Genomic DNA, 16,325 nt, shown 5'->3' on the forward strand with positions numbered 1-16,325 from the left:
TTCACTGGTTCCATTCCTAGCATAGATCAAATAATTTTAGTATGGTATAATAGTAGAACCTTAGAGCTTTCGATCAAAATAACTTAACCCCCATGAACCCCAACGGATGCCCAGCTAAACAATTTTTTTAAAGATTGTGATATTTATCCCCCCCCCCAATTCTGAGATAAATCTTTAAATCGCCCTTTAAAGGCCGATTCGTATTCTCTGATAAAAATTTTTCATTTTAAAGTGTCAAATTTATTTAAACCTTTAAGACTGTAAATTTTAAATTCTACGCTAAAGTTTTACAGACTTAAAGATGTCAAACGTCTATAAATCGCCTACAATTTAAAAGCTGCTCGAGAGGACCTTTTAAACCTTTAAGTCCAGTTCAATTTAAGATCTTCAATTGTTCAAGAGGTGTGTTTAATCAAAAAGGTGAGTTTAGTTTATCACAAATATGTATATTTTTCTGGAGAGTGATGTACTTGATCCTTTACATAGTTTTTGTTTATTTTCAGTTTTCGAAGTCAATGGATCCAGTACTGGAAGAAGCTGTGTATCGAGATCTCAAAAATGAACTTCTGAACTGATTTAAAACTTATTATCCTCTTTAGTCGTGCGCATATATCACGCATAAGGTACTTGGGAGATGAATTGAATCCTTTTGATGTTCCGGAAAGAGCGTTAATGTCTTAAATGTCGCTTAATGCGTCCAGAGTATCTCTGTGTTCCAGGACAAAATTGACGAAGCACTCATTCTGGCTTAAAAGTGTGTTGGGGCCCCTCTTTCTTTTATTCGGTCCAGATGAAGCTTCTGGAACCATAAATTGACCTCGTCACTTGTCTACAACAACTTCTTGTTTGAATTACTTACTACTTGAAATTAATTGACCTAAATTGCTCATTTTTGACAGAAAGAATTCTGAAACTGGGAAATCTCTATGAGTATCTTCCTGTGCCTTCTGCTAAATGGGTTTCGTGTTTGGTGGAGCAACAGCCGATAGTTCAGCGATAACTGAACCCTGTTTGATATACTGCAGCGGAATTGCGACACTGAAGAGAGGAGGAACTGTGGAGATTGTTCTTTTTGTTGACAAAAAATCGGAACTTATGCACCATTAAAATTGAACGTCTTGTTTTGACATCTTGGATAATCAAAATTTTTTAGTGGCGCTAAAGGCTATTTTATCCAAAACCTCTATAACTCGGAATGCGAAATCTTTAGTGTCAAAGTTAAATCTTTAACTTAAATCTTTACCTTAGAATTGGGGGGATTTCAAAATTCTGGAAAATATTTTTCGACTTCTAAGAAGCCCCTACACTCAGTCCCGGCATTATGCATTTCAGGATTATGCATCTCACGGCATTTATGCACATATAATTTTGCATATTTGCCTACCATTGGGATTGTGAAATCATTTTTGAATTACGCCTTAATATATACTTATTTTGTGACGCGGGAAATTTTTAGAATAAAACTTTAATTTACTTTGTGAAGGTAAAATTTTGAATATTCTAGCAATTTATTAGAGAACTCTGACCAAAAAGTACTTTTTATTGATGCATTTCTTTTAAACAGTTGAATATTTTTGTTCTGACACTCCGCGCGAAATTCGTTCTACGGTCCATTTATTCAGAGGAAATCTCCTGCGGATATGTAAATTTTCTCGATACATAATGCCATATCACGCGTTTTTTCGGTCCAGAAAGTGTGCATAATCCCGAAATTGAAAAAAGATATTCTTAGATTCGATAAAATTCGAAACTTTCGAGTGTTTTTTATATAAACTGAAATCAATTTGTATTATTTGTTTACAGAAGGTTGAGCGTTGTTCAGACATCTCGACTGAAACCCATCCCCCGATACTAATCGAAACAGATATAGAAAAATTCTAACATACATCCAAGTTTGTACTGGTGATACTTATGTATCAGTTCAATTCTTGACAAAGTCAGGAAATTTTCCTGTCTCTGGCTTAGTGAGGATTTGAGATTGGATATGGGTATGATTAGAGAGTTAACTAAAGTTGTTTTATCGAAGAAGTTCTTGCTCTAAACCTGTAAAACCTAGAAAAATAATAATACCTCCAAGGTCTATTAAAATAGTATTTATTGAAACTACAACTTACAAAGTTACGATTTTTAATTATAATTACATTAAAGACATTATACAATATTTTTGGAACCTATATTGGACCATGTAGAGACTACAGCTTCAAGTGTCAGTCTACAAAACTTTTAATAAATAATTTATTATTTTGGTATAATTCAAACTTCTTTTGTTTTTCTACTTTGACTTAAAATAACTTAATACCCGTAAATTTTAATTTCAAAATACTGAATCTTAAACCCATAGTCTCCATGACTACCTAAAAATCTTTGACGAATGTGCATGGGAATTCTAAGTTTTAAATCAGTCGTCAATATTTGGGATGGCAGTTCCACTAAACACTACCATACTTTTATTTTCTAACTATTTAAAGTTTAAACCATTCCCTTAAATTTTTTAGTTAGCTAGTTGTGTTGCTCAACAGCCCTGAGTTCTTTGCCATGCTGTGGAAGATGGAATTAGGATTCTGCAGTAGATTACTTGGACTATCAAACTCAGCAATTTCACCCTTGTCCAATACAATGACCTTGTCTGAGTCCATGATAGTGTTCAATCTGTGAGCAATTGTTAGAATAGTGCAGTCGCTGAATTCAGATCGAATGGTCTTCTGAATAAGGTCATCTGTTTCAAGATCAACAGCAGCAGTGGCTTCATCAAGAACCAGAACCTTCGTTTTTCTCAGAAGAGCTCTGGCCAAACAAATTAACTGACGTTGACCCACAGATAGGTTTTCTCCTCCTTCGGATATTTCATGAAGAAGTCCAGCCTGCAGACCCTTCACGTAATGCTTCAGGTGGGAAAGTTCGAGAACGCGCCAGATATCATCGTCGCTGTAGGATTGGAAGGGATCAATATTCATTCTAAGAGAGCCAGAAAAGAGAACTGGATCCTGGGGAATAATTGTAAGGCGGGAACGAAGATTATGTAGACCAAGTTCTCCGATATTCTTGTCATCTATTGTGATCTTTCCGCCAGCAGCCTCAATAATTCTGTTGATAGAAATTCAAATTCGTTAACATGATTTGATACAAAAACATAATGAATCATTTATGAGAATCGAAAACATACCTAAAGAGAGCAAGAGTTAAGCTTGATTTTCCAGCACCAGTTCGTCCTACAATGCCAACCTTCTCACAGCTTTGCACGGAGAAGGTGATACCTTTCAGTACCAGATCCAAACCTTCACGGTACCTCACTTGGAAGTCATCGAATTCGACTCGTCCTTCATGAGGCCATAGTGGATCACGTTCTCCCTTTTCCCATTCAGCTTCTTTCTCCACATCGGAATATTCTTCCATACGTTCAATGGCTACAATATTGGTTTCCACTTCAGCAGTCATCCTCACCATAAAGTTGAGGACCTGAGTGGTTTGTAGGGCATAAGTCACTGACAGCCCTACAAGCGACGGATCGATGTTTTCGCGGCCAAGTACAGCAAATAGACAGGCAAACAGGATGACCAAACTACCTACAAGTTCCAATCTAATTGCTAACCAACGATTAGCAATGATACTTGGATACGAACACATCTGGTTATAGTCTACTTTGTCTTCGTTCTGCTTCGTAAAGCCTTCCTGTTTACTATATGCCCTAATAGTCGACTGTCCAGTAAGACTTTCTCCAAAGTGAGAGTAGATAGGGGATCTCGTAACGGATTCAATTCTTTTCAGTTGCCTGATCCAAAAAAAAATTATTAAAAAGTGAATTTAGAATATGTTTTCATATAACAATAGGTCAAGGTACTATTTTCCTGACTATTTGTTTCTCAAAACAAATTAATATCACAAATCACAAAGCTTGAAACACTAAGTCCATAAAAGGTGTTTGCAGAATTCATTAAATACAAATTCAACAAAGATAAGACGACTCACCTTGAAGTTGCTACGTAGAAGGTTTGGATGAAGTAGTAGAAGATACCGATCGGTATGATAACACTCATGAATATTGGGGTGGTTATACTGATAACCACAAATATGAATACAACTGAAAATACCATCAATATCCAAGATCTAATCGACATTGGTAGGATATTATCAGCAATATCGACGTCTTTCGAGAATCGATTCATGATCCTTCCCAGAGGAGTTGTATCGAAGAAGGACATTGGTAGACGTAGGGTATGGCCTAGAAGCTTATGGTGCAGAGTTTTCGCTGCATTTAGGCATCCTATAGCAAGGACTACAGTACTGAAGAAGAGAGTTATCGCCTGTCCTACACCTAGAGCTCCATACACACCAAGGTACATATCTCTGTTTGCGGGAAGATGAGCTTCTTCGTCTTCAGCCCAAACAGCTAGCCAAAGATTTGCTCCCGCTGAACAAGCCTGATTCAGTAGATTCATAAGAAGGGCCCAGAATGTCATCCATATACCTATACCCTTGAAATACTTTATGTAAACAGCCCAACTGACTTTTCCCGTTGCGGATTCTTCCTTTTCAATAAGAACTGTTCCCGCTTTCGGAACAACAATTTCATTTTTATCTAACTTGCTAGCTCGCTTTCTCATCGAACCCTTCTTTGATCCCCTGAAAATTAAATTATTAATCATAAGTCATAGGTATTTAAAAGATATTTGAAAAAAGAAGTTACAGAAATTTAATACTAACTTTGATGACGCAGATCTCACTGAAAGTGCTCGTTCAAGAAGTTGCCGACCTTCTGGTTTGATAGCTAGAACATCCTTGATTTCTTCTAGATCTTCATCTTCCTCCATCTCTTGAATATGTTGCAGCAAAAATTCTGAAAATGCACCCTTCTGAGCCAAAAGCTCCTTATAATTCCCACTCTCGCTTATTTCTCCATCGCTTATGACAAGAATTTCATCCATATGTGGTAAGTAAGAGATTCCATGGGTGACCAATAGTCTGGTTTTTCCGGCCAACAATCCTCGAGGACCAACAACATTATCAAAAATGTGTTTGCCAACATGAGCATCTACAGCGCTCAATGGATCATCCAGAAGATAAATGTCAACATTACTGTACACTGCTCGGGCTAGAGATACTCTTTGCTTTTGCCCTCCAGAAAGATTGATACCTTTCTCACCAATTTCCGTTTGATCGCCACCAGGAAGCATGTCAATATCCGATTTCAGAGCACATGCTTCAATTACCTTGTCGTAATACTCACGATTCATCTTCAGACCGAAAAGGATATTATCTTGAAGAGTAGCATTTTGAATCCAAGCTTGTTGAGGAACATAAGCGATAGATCCGTCTGTGTTTACCTTTCCTTGCTTCTTCTCCATTTCACCCAGAAGTGCACTGATCAAGGAACTCTTTCCACATCCAACTGGTCCAACGACTGCTGTAAGTGACCCCTTTGAGACTTCCATATTGACATTCTTCAGAGTGATTTCTTCTTCTCCCCATGTGAATACCCCGTTTTCAACAAGGAGAGCACTCCTATGAGGATTATGAGTGACGTTATCAGGATCTAGTTCTTCACTGTTCATAAACTTATTGATACGTTCGATGGAAACTAAAGCTTGCATAGACATTGTTATGATCATTGGGAACATCGTCATTGGCATACGTAAAATGTTGAGTAAAGCGAGAGACATGAAGACAGTGGTTGCGTCAAGGTTGTTGTTTTCATCCATAAAGACGTAAGTTGTAAAGCAAGCCAAAGATACCAGGAATGGTGCCAGAGTCCATGCGAAGAAAGTACCAGCACTGTAGTATGCCATCCTTATCAAGACTTTCATTTCTTTCTCACGAATATCTTTGACATTCTGTTCAAAACTTGGCTCCCACGCATAAAGCTTAAGAACTTTCATACCACTTAGAATTTCGTTCATTATCTTCACTCGATGGTCTTTTTTCTTCATTTGATCCATTTGCAAGGCTCGCAACTTAATGGCAATCCATGCGTTGAAAGGTATCATTAGGATCATCACGGCCAAACCAGCGAAAATTGCAGCTCCTAGAAGATCGTAAAGGAAGTACAGGGCGAGGGCCATAATCAGAGGTCCAGACCACAGCAGATGCAAGTAAGACACCAATTCAAAGAATCTGTGAGCATCAACTGCCATTAGATTCACAATTTCACCAACAGTTGAATCCTTCTTAGCAGAACTGGATACTCGTAAGGCTTTCCTATATATGGCAGAAATCAAGGCACTACGAATTCTAAATCCCACCACGAATGTTAAGTGGAAATATTGTCCGTTGAGGAAAAGTGTAAGTAGGGCTGCACCAAACATCAAGAAAGCGTAAAATAATCCTCTCCAGAGTGGTTCTTCTGGACTAGCTGTAAAAGCGATCAGTAGCCTAAAAGTATGGATAGATTTTAGTCATAATATAAGTACAACTTTATTATAACTTACCCTAGAAGCTGTGGTGAAGCGAACGACAAAAGATCGATGATAAGCTTAAGGACACCAGCAAACCAGAAAGGTCCTCCAAAAGCTTTGACCATAGCTGGAAGAACGGATCCATTGGTTTTCCCATGAGGCTTATTGTGACTGGAAGATTGAAAAGCTGTTCCATTGCTATATCCGTTCTGTGCATTTTTCTTAGCATTAATATTGGCATTTTCCTTGGTTCGATTTTTCTCCACACTTTGGTACCAGTATTTATCAAAATCAGGAACAAGGCTTCGTGATCGATCATCTGTGTTTAGATCCCACATATCATCAATTTCCAGGGGCCTCCTGTATCCTTTCCATGTCATTGGATCAAACCACTGGAAAAAGAGCTTCCTCAGAAAACTCGATGAAAGTTCAGGACTTGGTTTTCCGACTTTGATACGATCTTCGGGTGGTGCATCAGAGAAGCAGTTCAAGAGTAAGGCAATAATACAGAGACTGAAGTGTGTTATCATACTGCCATATTGGTATGTATGAAAATCTATTTGTTCCTCGACGGCATTACCATCTGGATCGAAATTCATCAGTTGTGAACGGAACCTAAATATTCCGAGGAAGACAATCATAAACCAGAAGAGGAACATGAGTCCTGATGATCTTATGCCTTTCTTTTTGTGAAGCAGCATCAGGGTCGATGCTATCAGGAAGGTAACCATAAGGATCACAGGTGTCACTATGTGAACTGGATAGATCCCAGGCTCTTCGGCTATCCAGAGATCAGTTCCTATAGCAAGGTCAGCTGTGGCCAGAGTAAACAGAAGAAAAGTTGTAATGGTTTTACCCACATTCAGAAAGGTCCAAGGAATTCGGCCGTGTTTGCTTGTGGCAATAAAATACAGCTCCAGCGGTGTGAACAAGATAAGAAACCCTTGAAAAGATAGATATTTTTATAAACACTTGATTGTTCACCAGAATCCACTTTATATTACTTACCACATGGCACCCATATCATAACCGTCTTGTGAAAGCATGGCGTAAAGTCTGGGTTTTCCGTTGCCCACGTGAGATCGTCGTCCTAGGAATAAACAGGAATAAAAATGAAAATCCTTAAGAGTTTCATCCTGAAAAGTTCCTTAAAAACGATCTCCAATCTTTTGTAAAAGAACGCCGATCACTGTGGCGGACGTTGAACAAGATGACTGAAGCAAATTCAGAATCTTGTTTTGAAACATTTCTAGATTTACCCTAAATACATTCCTAAAGTACTTATGATCAAGGAGACATAAAAGTCTAAACCAAATACCTTCAGTCCGCAACCTCAATAGGGCGACGGAGTAGAAAAAAATTATTGAATAAATGAGAAGTTTTGTGTATTGTAGCCAGTCCGTTTTCAACCATTTGTAATTCAAGTTAGGTGAATCATATATCCTTAGTGACCCTGACGACGTCATTCCAATGGACAGTTAATAAATTCATCCAATCCACCCCCCCCACATTTCCCAAAAGAAAAAAACCTGATAAGAGGTATGAGACAGCAAAAAGCGAAAATTTATCGCCCACACTACCTCTCAAGTGCACATCTTCGAGAACCAAAATATTGGAGTAAACTTTATAATGTACGAGATAAAATACACCAGGGGCAGAGCATTAAGTTGATTGAAAGCAATATCATTGAATAATTCAAAAATTGATGAATCATTTTTTTTATTATAATATAATATTACAAACTTATCAATTCGGGTAATTCGTCATTATCGGCATTATAGACAGGAAAAACGTTTACAGGCGTATTGTAAAACTAAATTTATCAAATCATTTAAAAAAGAGGTGCATTTATTATAAATGATTTTTTTTAATAAAAATTACTCCGAAACTCAATTAGGTTCAAGATTACACAAATTACAAAGAATATTCAATTCAATTCAATTCAATTATATATTTCTCCTGAAATCTTTCTTAGTTGCGTCTGCCGCCGACTTACCACTACCGATCTCATCAGGTAAACGACAGAAACCCTCAATCATAGATCGTATATGCCTATGATATATGAAATATATAGGGGAGACTGGGGTAAAAGTCACAAATCGAAAAATTCAAAATTCAATATATTCCAAGATAAAAAAATAGCCTCCATAGACCTTCTTCAATGTTGTAAGTTTTCTGGAATTCGAACAAGGAATTTAGAAAAAAATATCGAAATTTTTAGCCCTATTTTTGAAATATTTTCCTTGCAGAAGATATCAATTATTACCTATTTATTTTCCAAAATTGATGCACTAGTGAATATTTTCTAAATGATTTGGATTTTTTGAATACGAATCCGCTATCTATTTTAGAATTTTACAAAGATTCTTTTCTCCAGATATTCTTTTATAGAAAACGACCAAATGGGGTAAAAAGTAACAAAAGGTATGGAGCAAAAAGTAACAGAAACCGAAGCAATTTCTGATGTCTCACGGCTAAAAGAAACATCATTACGATGTCTCGCCGCTTATTGTTTACATTGGTCAAACGATTTGTAGTCTTTTGTGTGTTTTTCCTAAAATAGCTTGAAAAGCGCTTTTCTCGTTTTCTCGTTCAGATAAAGAAAACGGTGTTTTACAAAGGTGTAGATGAATGAATTTTCTATGAAAATGTGCCCCTAGGTATTTTTTTCAAATTTACGAAAGCCATTAATGAAACGAATCGAAATGTGGTAATACCCCATTTCTGATACTATTTGCCCCAACATTTTTAACATTAGTCACAAAATTACATTTTAGAAATCGGCTCGATAAACGTATTTCTTTACAAAATAGAGGAAAATGACTTTTACAAAGTTAAAGAGCGGTAAATTTCCTATAAAACTGCGCTAAATAGAAATTTCTAAGGCGCTCGAGTTGCTTGTAAGAAAATAAAATATCCGCTTTGTGACTTTTTGCCCCAGTCTCCCCTACTCTTTCATTAAAAAAAAGACTAATAATAATATTTCTTTCCGTATTACCGTAATACTATTGAGGAAATGTTTACCACCCTTCACTGTTCAATAAATGCTATTTAAAAAAATATTCTGTATTTATCGCTCCGGTATATTTCAGGAAAATTTCAAGAAATCTAAATTCAAAGCCCTTTCTTTTCTCAAATGTTTGGCGCATGACTATTTGACTGTTTCGTACTCTTCTTTTTCTTTTGAACCTCAGAACATATTCAATTTAATTTAATTGAATTTTGAGCGTGATACAGTGCTATAGACATATATGCACAACAAGCGCCTGGAAAGTTGGCCTTTTTATATGGAGCTATTTGAAGCCAATTTCCTAAATTGATCTCGGACTCAGCTCACAGTGTTCCGAGGGAAAAATGTATTTAAACAAAAATTTAGTATATTTATTATTTATCCCTCCATACGGTAAGGTATCTTATAATGCGAAAAAACTTCTCACTTTTTAGATATTTAGCGTAACGGTCGCGAGTGCAAAAAAAATCCCATATAAATTTAAATCGAAGTATGAGAAAGTGGCTTCAAATTTCAGGCAACTTGCCAAGGGCTTGATGCAAAACGTTTGAGAAAGAATGGGATACGAATTTTGCTTTCACGAAATTATCCTGATCTAAAAAGCGTTCCGATGGAATTTACTGGTCAAATCAAAATTTTACTGACCATATAAACCAATACTGCCCTAATTGTTCAAGCCAAATATTTTTTCTCACTATCCTTATCGCTCTAGCTTACTCATTTTATATTAAACCAGTATATCTTTTAAATCCATGACGTCAAGAGCACATTTTTGTATTAGTTGACCACCCCAATCGAGATTATTAAGTCAAAATATGCGAAATTATGCATTTTTAAACCATAAATCTTACGAAAGAAGCTCCATGAAAAATTCCGAATAAGGAAATGGTTCAGTCTTTAACTATCTTTAACAACTTTTTCCGGGTAAGATATCATCTCACTTTTCTTGAAAGATTTTTCAACATTGTCACTCCACTGACCATTTATCAGCATATTTTTTATCAAAAAATTTTTGCACGTATTTGAGCATCGATATCATTAATCGCTTGTGGTTGTGTGGGTGGGGATGATGAAAATTCAATTTTCCTGAATTTCACAAGAATTTACAACACTGAGAGAGATGAGAATATTTATTACTCACCCAAAAAGGACCTCCACAGAAGTCTTGCATTGTCCTTGCTCCAATCTCCCTTTTTGGTGTTGAGATAAGATGGCTTAAGTATTACAATGAGACGTAGAAATCACTGAATCACTATACGTCAATCTAATTTTATTTGTCCTTCTGGGACAGAATAAAATGTTAGTGTCCTTTTTGGAAAAGTATTGTCCACAAAGGTTTTACACGAACTTTTCAATCAGTTTCAGGTATTTTGGGTCATTGCTGTTGTGAGAAAACTCACAATTTCTCTGTGATTACCACTTCACTACAATCAAGATCAAAGATCACAAGATTGGTCAAAGACGAATGTCTGCAAATATCACAAGTTACAACGAGGACCGCGGTTAAACAAACTAGAGTAAAGCGATGAAGCGAGCTTTTTATATGAATCGCCAGTGTGTTGATAGTGCAAAAATCCCATTGTCATGTTATGAGATGATAATAGAAGTGATAAGGTGGGACTAAAGAGGTGACTGAGGGTGACGGGGGGATTTTTGAAGATAACTTTATATCACTCACACTGAGAGAAAGTGGTGTAACAAAAGGGAAAATTGTGCTATTTCATCAATACTTTGCAGATGTATAGCACTACATTCTATAAAATGTTTCGCGGATTCTGCTGGTATTGAATTAATGTATCAGAACTGACTCAGACTAACTTTTATAGGAATTAGTATTTATACGTCAGTGTGACTATCCAGGGCGGAAAACAAGCCCCTAAACCTATTCCCAATCCCAAGTGCATTGTATTCAATTGGATATGTACATATTCTTTAAAATTCAAATAGTTTTAATGGTGAGAATACTAAAATAAAATCGAAAAATCAACAGAAAAGGAAATTTGTTTAAGAAACGAGCAAACACCACCGTAGCGTCTCATCATCAACCACAAATTTGCGTCATCATGGTTTTGTGAATGAATGCACAGTTAACACGTCTCGTGAATTTGTTCATTCACATTTATATATAACTGCATTAAGCCTCTTAAATATACATCTAATCACGTAATTAGAATATGCAAATATTTGTTAATACCGTGTACTGCATTCCGTAAACACAATGCAACGGGATATTATATAGGACTGACAGAATATATAAGACAGATGCAGAATTTGAAAATTACCAATTGCCTTTAGAATTGGGTTATTATTCTATTTAGATGATATTTTATATCAAATTTTCTCTATCTTAAAATTTTGCTTGAGAAGCATGATTTTAATTTCGTCACTTAATGATACAATTTCGATTTAAGTGGCCCCTTCAAGCAGTGTGACCGATAAAAGTCACGCTTTTGGTGTTGTGGCACAATTTTTTATAGATAAATCGCCAATTTAATCAACAATTGCCGAAGTAATAGAATTCACTGAAAAAACTAATAAATGTTATAATAATCTTTATTCTTATATTAAGTTATACACTCAATTACCTCAATATACTCAAAGCTCACTTCCAAATCAATATTTTTACTCAAATCAACTTTATAGACATCGCAGTGAATGGTGATGATAGCAATATAGAAACATCTAATTGATTGTCAATGTAAAGTGGGGCTCAAGCAGTCCTAGCCCAGGAGCAGATGAAGAGACAACAGGTATGGCTGCACAAGAAACAAAGTTCTGGGATGGCCACAGTATAATGAAACATGGAACCTACCCTCCAGTCACTGGACAGATGAAGTTGGTAGTTGGTAAGAAATGCATTGCTAAAAGTGAACAAATACAAAACTGCCTCTATCCATTTATTTTTGAAGTTTGCAAAAGTGCGATTCTATCTCACTCAATCGAATCAGAATTCTTTGAGTCAAAGAGCTCAGTGTTATTGCCAATCGAACCAATGACAACCCATTCCGCTATCATATTACTACAATATACAGTAGCAAAAAACCATGAAATGGGAATTCTTATCATTGCAATAATATCAATTCAGTTCTGTTAACAATTATCAATCAATAAAAAATTTTCGTCGTTAAAGTATTTGTAACTATTACAATTTACATTGAGAATCTATCAGTATATTTTACGATTTAAATGGAACATAGGGAAACTTCACTAAATTTCGACCAGTTTGAAATTTCGGTCACTTGTTCCTCAAAATTTCTTGAATTTTTAGCTTTTACATAGACACTCTAGAGCCTATGCAATGCAAAAAATAACAAAAAATATCACTTCAATGAACGAGATGATGTGAAAAAGACTTTGAAGGAATTCCGGAAGGGCAAGAAACTATAAGAATCAAGGTGACCGAAATTTTGCCCAAAGCTATGTCTATATTTTTATTCATTTTAAAATGTAATTAGGAATTTTGGTAGAGTACTGACGACAATGAGCATAAGATCTTGGACATTGATCTGAGGCCAACTCTCCTGATCTGAGATCTGAGATCTGAGGACATGGATCTGAGTTGAGAAAAAAAATCTACTTGTTTGAAGTTTAAGTCGTCCGAAGGTAGTTTAGATTTATTAACTTATTAGTAAATAACCTAAAAGCTGAACTGAAAACTAATAGAGATAATGAACAATAAATTAATAATAAACTTTAATTGCTGATATCTTACCGCTTTATTTCTGGTTAAAATTGGTGTAGTCGTGTTGAAAGCTGTAATGAATATTAAAAAAAGCAAAAAAGTTTCATATGGGAACAAGGCTTCCAAGTTTGCTAAATACTATAACTTGTTACTCAGATGCTCGGCTCTTAAAGAAAACATCATGCACATGAGTTCGAGGATTTTACTAATTTTCCATTTAACTTTTTTTTAAGTTTATAAATTAACAAATAGTTTGAAGTTTGAACTGATTTAAAATCCACTCAAATGATAGTCCAGTAGGGGAAGACTTTAGGTCAAGGAAATGGAGTCCCTACGGATGCGTTAAGGGGTGTAATCCTTTCAGGACAGGAAAACACAAAATTCTTTGCCAAAGCTTTCGACGCTTCAACGCGTCTTCCTCAGTGGTCAAATCTGTGATTTGTCTCTTAAAACTTGTTCGCACTGTCTATCCACTACTCCAAATGAGGATCTACAGGAAAACTTGGAAATTCATAACGGGTACTCCTTCTTGGACATTGATCTGAGGCCAACTCTCCTGATCTGAGATCTGAGATCTGAGGACATGGATCTGAGTTGAGAAAAAAAATCTACTTGTTTGAAGTTTAAGTCGTCCGAAGGTAGTTTAGATTTATTAACTTATTAGTAAATAACCTAAAAGCTGAACTGAAAACTAATAGAGATAATGAACAATAAATTAATAATAAACTTTAATTGCTGATATCTTACCGCTTTATTTCTGGTTAAAATTGGTGTAGTCGTGTTGAAAGCTGTAATGAATATTAAAAAAAGCAAAAAAGTTTCATATGGGAACAAGGCTTCCAAGTTTGCTAAATACTATAACTTGTTACTCAGATGCTCGGCTCTTAAAGAAAACATCATGCACATGAGTTCGAGGATTTTACTAATTTTCCATTTAACTTTTTTTTAAGTTTATAAATTAACAAATAGTTTGAAGTTTGAACTGATTTAAAATCCACTCAAATGATAGTCCAGTAGGGGAAGACTTTCAGACTTCGCACACTTCATATTCCTTCTATCATTAATAATTAATCAGGCCAAATTGTAATATATATTCAATAGCTTGTCTTAAGTCACACATTTCCTGAAAATATTAGGTCAGATTTATTAAACGGATACAAAAAAAATATATGAAGTGTTCGAAGCCACAGTATGTGCGAAGCTAAAAATACTTCCCCTTTATCTTAGAAGTAACACAATTTATATTTTGGATAAAATAGTTATCGGTTGATAACCGATTCAATATCGGATATTAACCGATTCGGATAGATTCAAATCTGTCAGAAAACCCAAAAACTTTCGAATGAAGCTGGATACGGTTTCATTTACTTGCGAATTACTGGAGTTTTTTAATTTTTAAGTTTGAAAAACCGTTTTTATAAATCAATCAAAAGTATTTTCGAATTAGACGAAAAGATCGCCTAGCAAACCTCTAAATTACGTTACAAAATTACAACACACCTATTTTTAAACACTAGACGAGTCAAGCTTCTATAATATATTTCCATAATGAAAATGACATATGAATTTTTCAGAAAATGTAAGGAATATGACTAGAGCTTATGTAAAAAAATAATTGTGGAAAGCTTGCGTCATTCCAAGGTGCCGCACTTTCCCCTATTCCTTGCGTAAATATTTAACAGTGAAAGTTTTTACTTCTCAAAATTAGGAAATTAACGACCAAAAGTTTTTTTTAACTATTTTCAATTGAATATATTTTATATAAAAAAAATTAATACTCACTTGATTTTAGCCTTTCGACACTTTCATACTGAGGCGACTAGTACTTCCCACGACGAAAGATAAATAAATGAGATTGAAGTGTGAAATAAAAAAAGGAGTGTTTCTTTTCAACAGATTTAATATTTCTTTCTCACCTAAACATTTAGTAATTCTAATAATTTCTCTTTCATGATTTGATTACCTTCTCTTTCAAATACAATATGATTTAAAATTTTTTATATTGTTTCACACTAAGTAAGGCCTCTGTATTGTGGTTTCTTTATCTTTCACTTCATCAAATTATCTACTATAATCCCTTAAAATGTTAAAATAAACTTCTTATATAAGATGATGCAATTCAATGTGTTCCTTCACACTACATTGTGATAATAGTTTTTCTTTCTTTATCTAACTGCAATAACCATATTAAATGGGTGGATTTGTATTTTTCCTTTAATATTATTTATATTTAATTTAACTTTTAAATTTTTCCCAACTATTGTGATTTTCCGGGAGTTTCATCGGAAACTTTGTCTGTACGTGGAATCCCTTTAAAAACCATTACTTTTTTTCTGCCCTGTAATTGTGCTTCACTTTTTCGCTCTAACAAACACCATTATTCTCGTGAAAAATATATATATTTTCTCTATTTTCTCTATTGCTTTAAAGTGGTTGGTTGTGGTTTTCAACGAACTTTTCCATTTGTATAACTTTCGTGTGATTTGTGGCCCCTACTTCAAAAGTTATATTATAATTATTATATTTCACGTTATATCCTTTTTTTTTGGAAATCTTCTCGACTACAAAACACTTATGCTTAAGTTTTATACATGCTCAAGTGAAATAATTAACAATTCTCTCATTAATTCAAACTCTATATACTCCAAATGACATGTATTTGTTGCATTTAGCTATATAATTTTTAAATACGATTTTATCTAATGAATATGCTCATTTCAAAATTATATATATTTTTTTTTTTAGTTTCACACAACTGCAATGCATGAATATAAAGTGGTATTCATAAATAACATCTGTTATTTGTTCATTTTAACAATAGAATTTATCAAGTATGTAATAAATTTAATCTTTTATCGATGATTTTTTTTGTCTGTGAAAAATTTCAATGAAGTTTCCCCAAAAAACGGATGATACTTTTTATGTCTCATGCACCATCAAAATTATTATTATTCGTTTGGGAAATCGAAACGATTTTGATAAATTTCATTGGGTGTTGTTATGAACCAGGAATAATATAAAATAAAAAAATATATAACACATTCTTTTGTTTTTGAATAGGTTTTTTTTAATTGTTGTCCTTGATATGAATTTCAGATATCAAATAAGAAAACTGTTTATCGTATTGAATTGTTTGAAATTTAAGAATTATGCTGCCCTATGTTAACCGATTTTATCAAAACTATTAACCCTCAAGTAGACGCAGTAACAGTGAAATTTAAGCGTTCCTAAGTTCAAGATAAAA

At 34.7% G+C, this 16,325-nt stretch overlaps 1 protein-coding gene across 1 annotated transcript; it reads right to left on the reverse strand.

The window, feature by feature from the left end:
* Window positions 1–2,078: 2,078 nt before the first annotated feature.
* On the reverse strand, window positions 2,079–10,896 carry LOC129805795 (multidrug resistance-associated protein 1-like). Its single transcript, XM_055853947.1, has 7 exons — window positions 10,541–10,896; window positions 7,398–7,479; window positions 6,423–7,332; window positions 4,702–6,366; window positions 3,967–4,620; window positions 3,164–3,769; window positions 2,079–3,084 (listed from the first exon to the last, which is right to left on the reverse strand). The coding sequence occupies exons 1-7, from the start codon at window positions 10,568–10,570 to the stop codon at window positions 2,496–2,498; spliced, it is 4,536 nt and encodes a 1,511-aa protein (XP_055709922.1). The 5' UTR covers window positions 10,571–10,896; the 3' UTR covers window positions 2,079–2,495.
* Between the last annotated feature and the right edge of the window lie 5,429 nt (window positions 10,897–16,325).

This window comes from Phlebotomus papatasi, chromosome 3 (genome assembly GCF_024763615.1).
Source record: "Phlebotomus papatasi isolate M1 chromosome 3, Ppap_2.1, whole genome shotgun sequence".
NCBI classification, from domain to species: Eukaryota; Metazoa; Arthropoda; class Insecta; order Diptera; family Psychodidae; genus Phlebotomus; species Phlebotomus papatasi.

Excerpts from the sequence above, each read along its gene's own strand:
- LOC129805795 (XM_055853947.1), bottom strand. The coding sequence starts at position 10,570 with ATGCAAGACTTCTGTGGAGGTCCTTTTTGG. Across the intron at positions 7,480-10,540 it reads TCTGTGGAGGTCCTTTTTGG|GACGACGATCTCACGTGGGC; the intron begins GTGAGTAATAAA and ends GTTTATTCCTAG. Across the intron at positions 4,621-4,701 it reads GTGAGATCTGCGTCATCAAA|GGGATCAAAGAAGGGTTCGA; the intron begins GTTAGTATTAAA and ends TTTAATTTTCAG.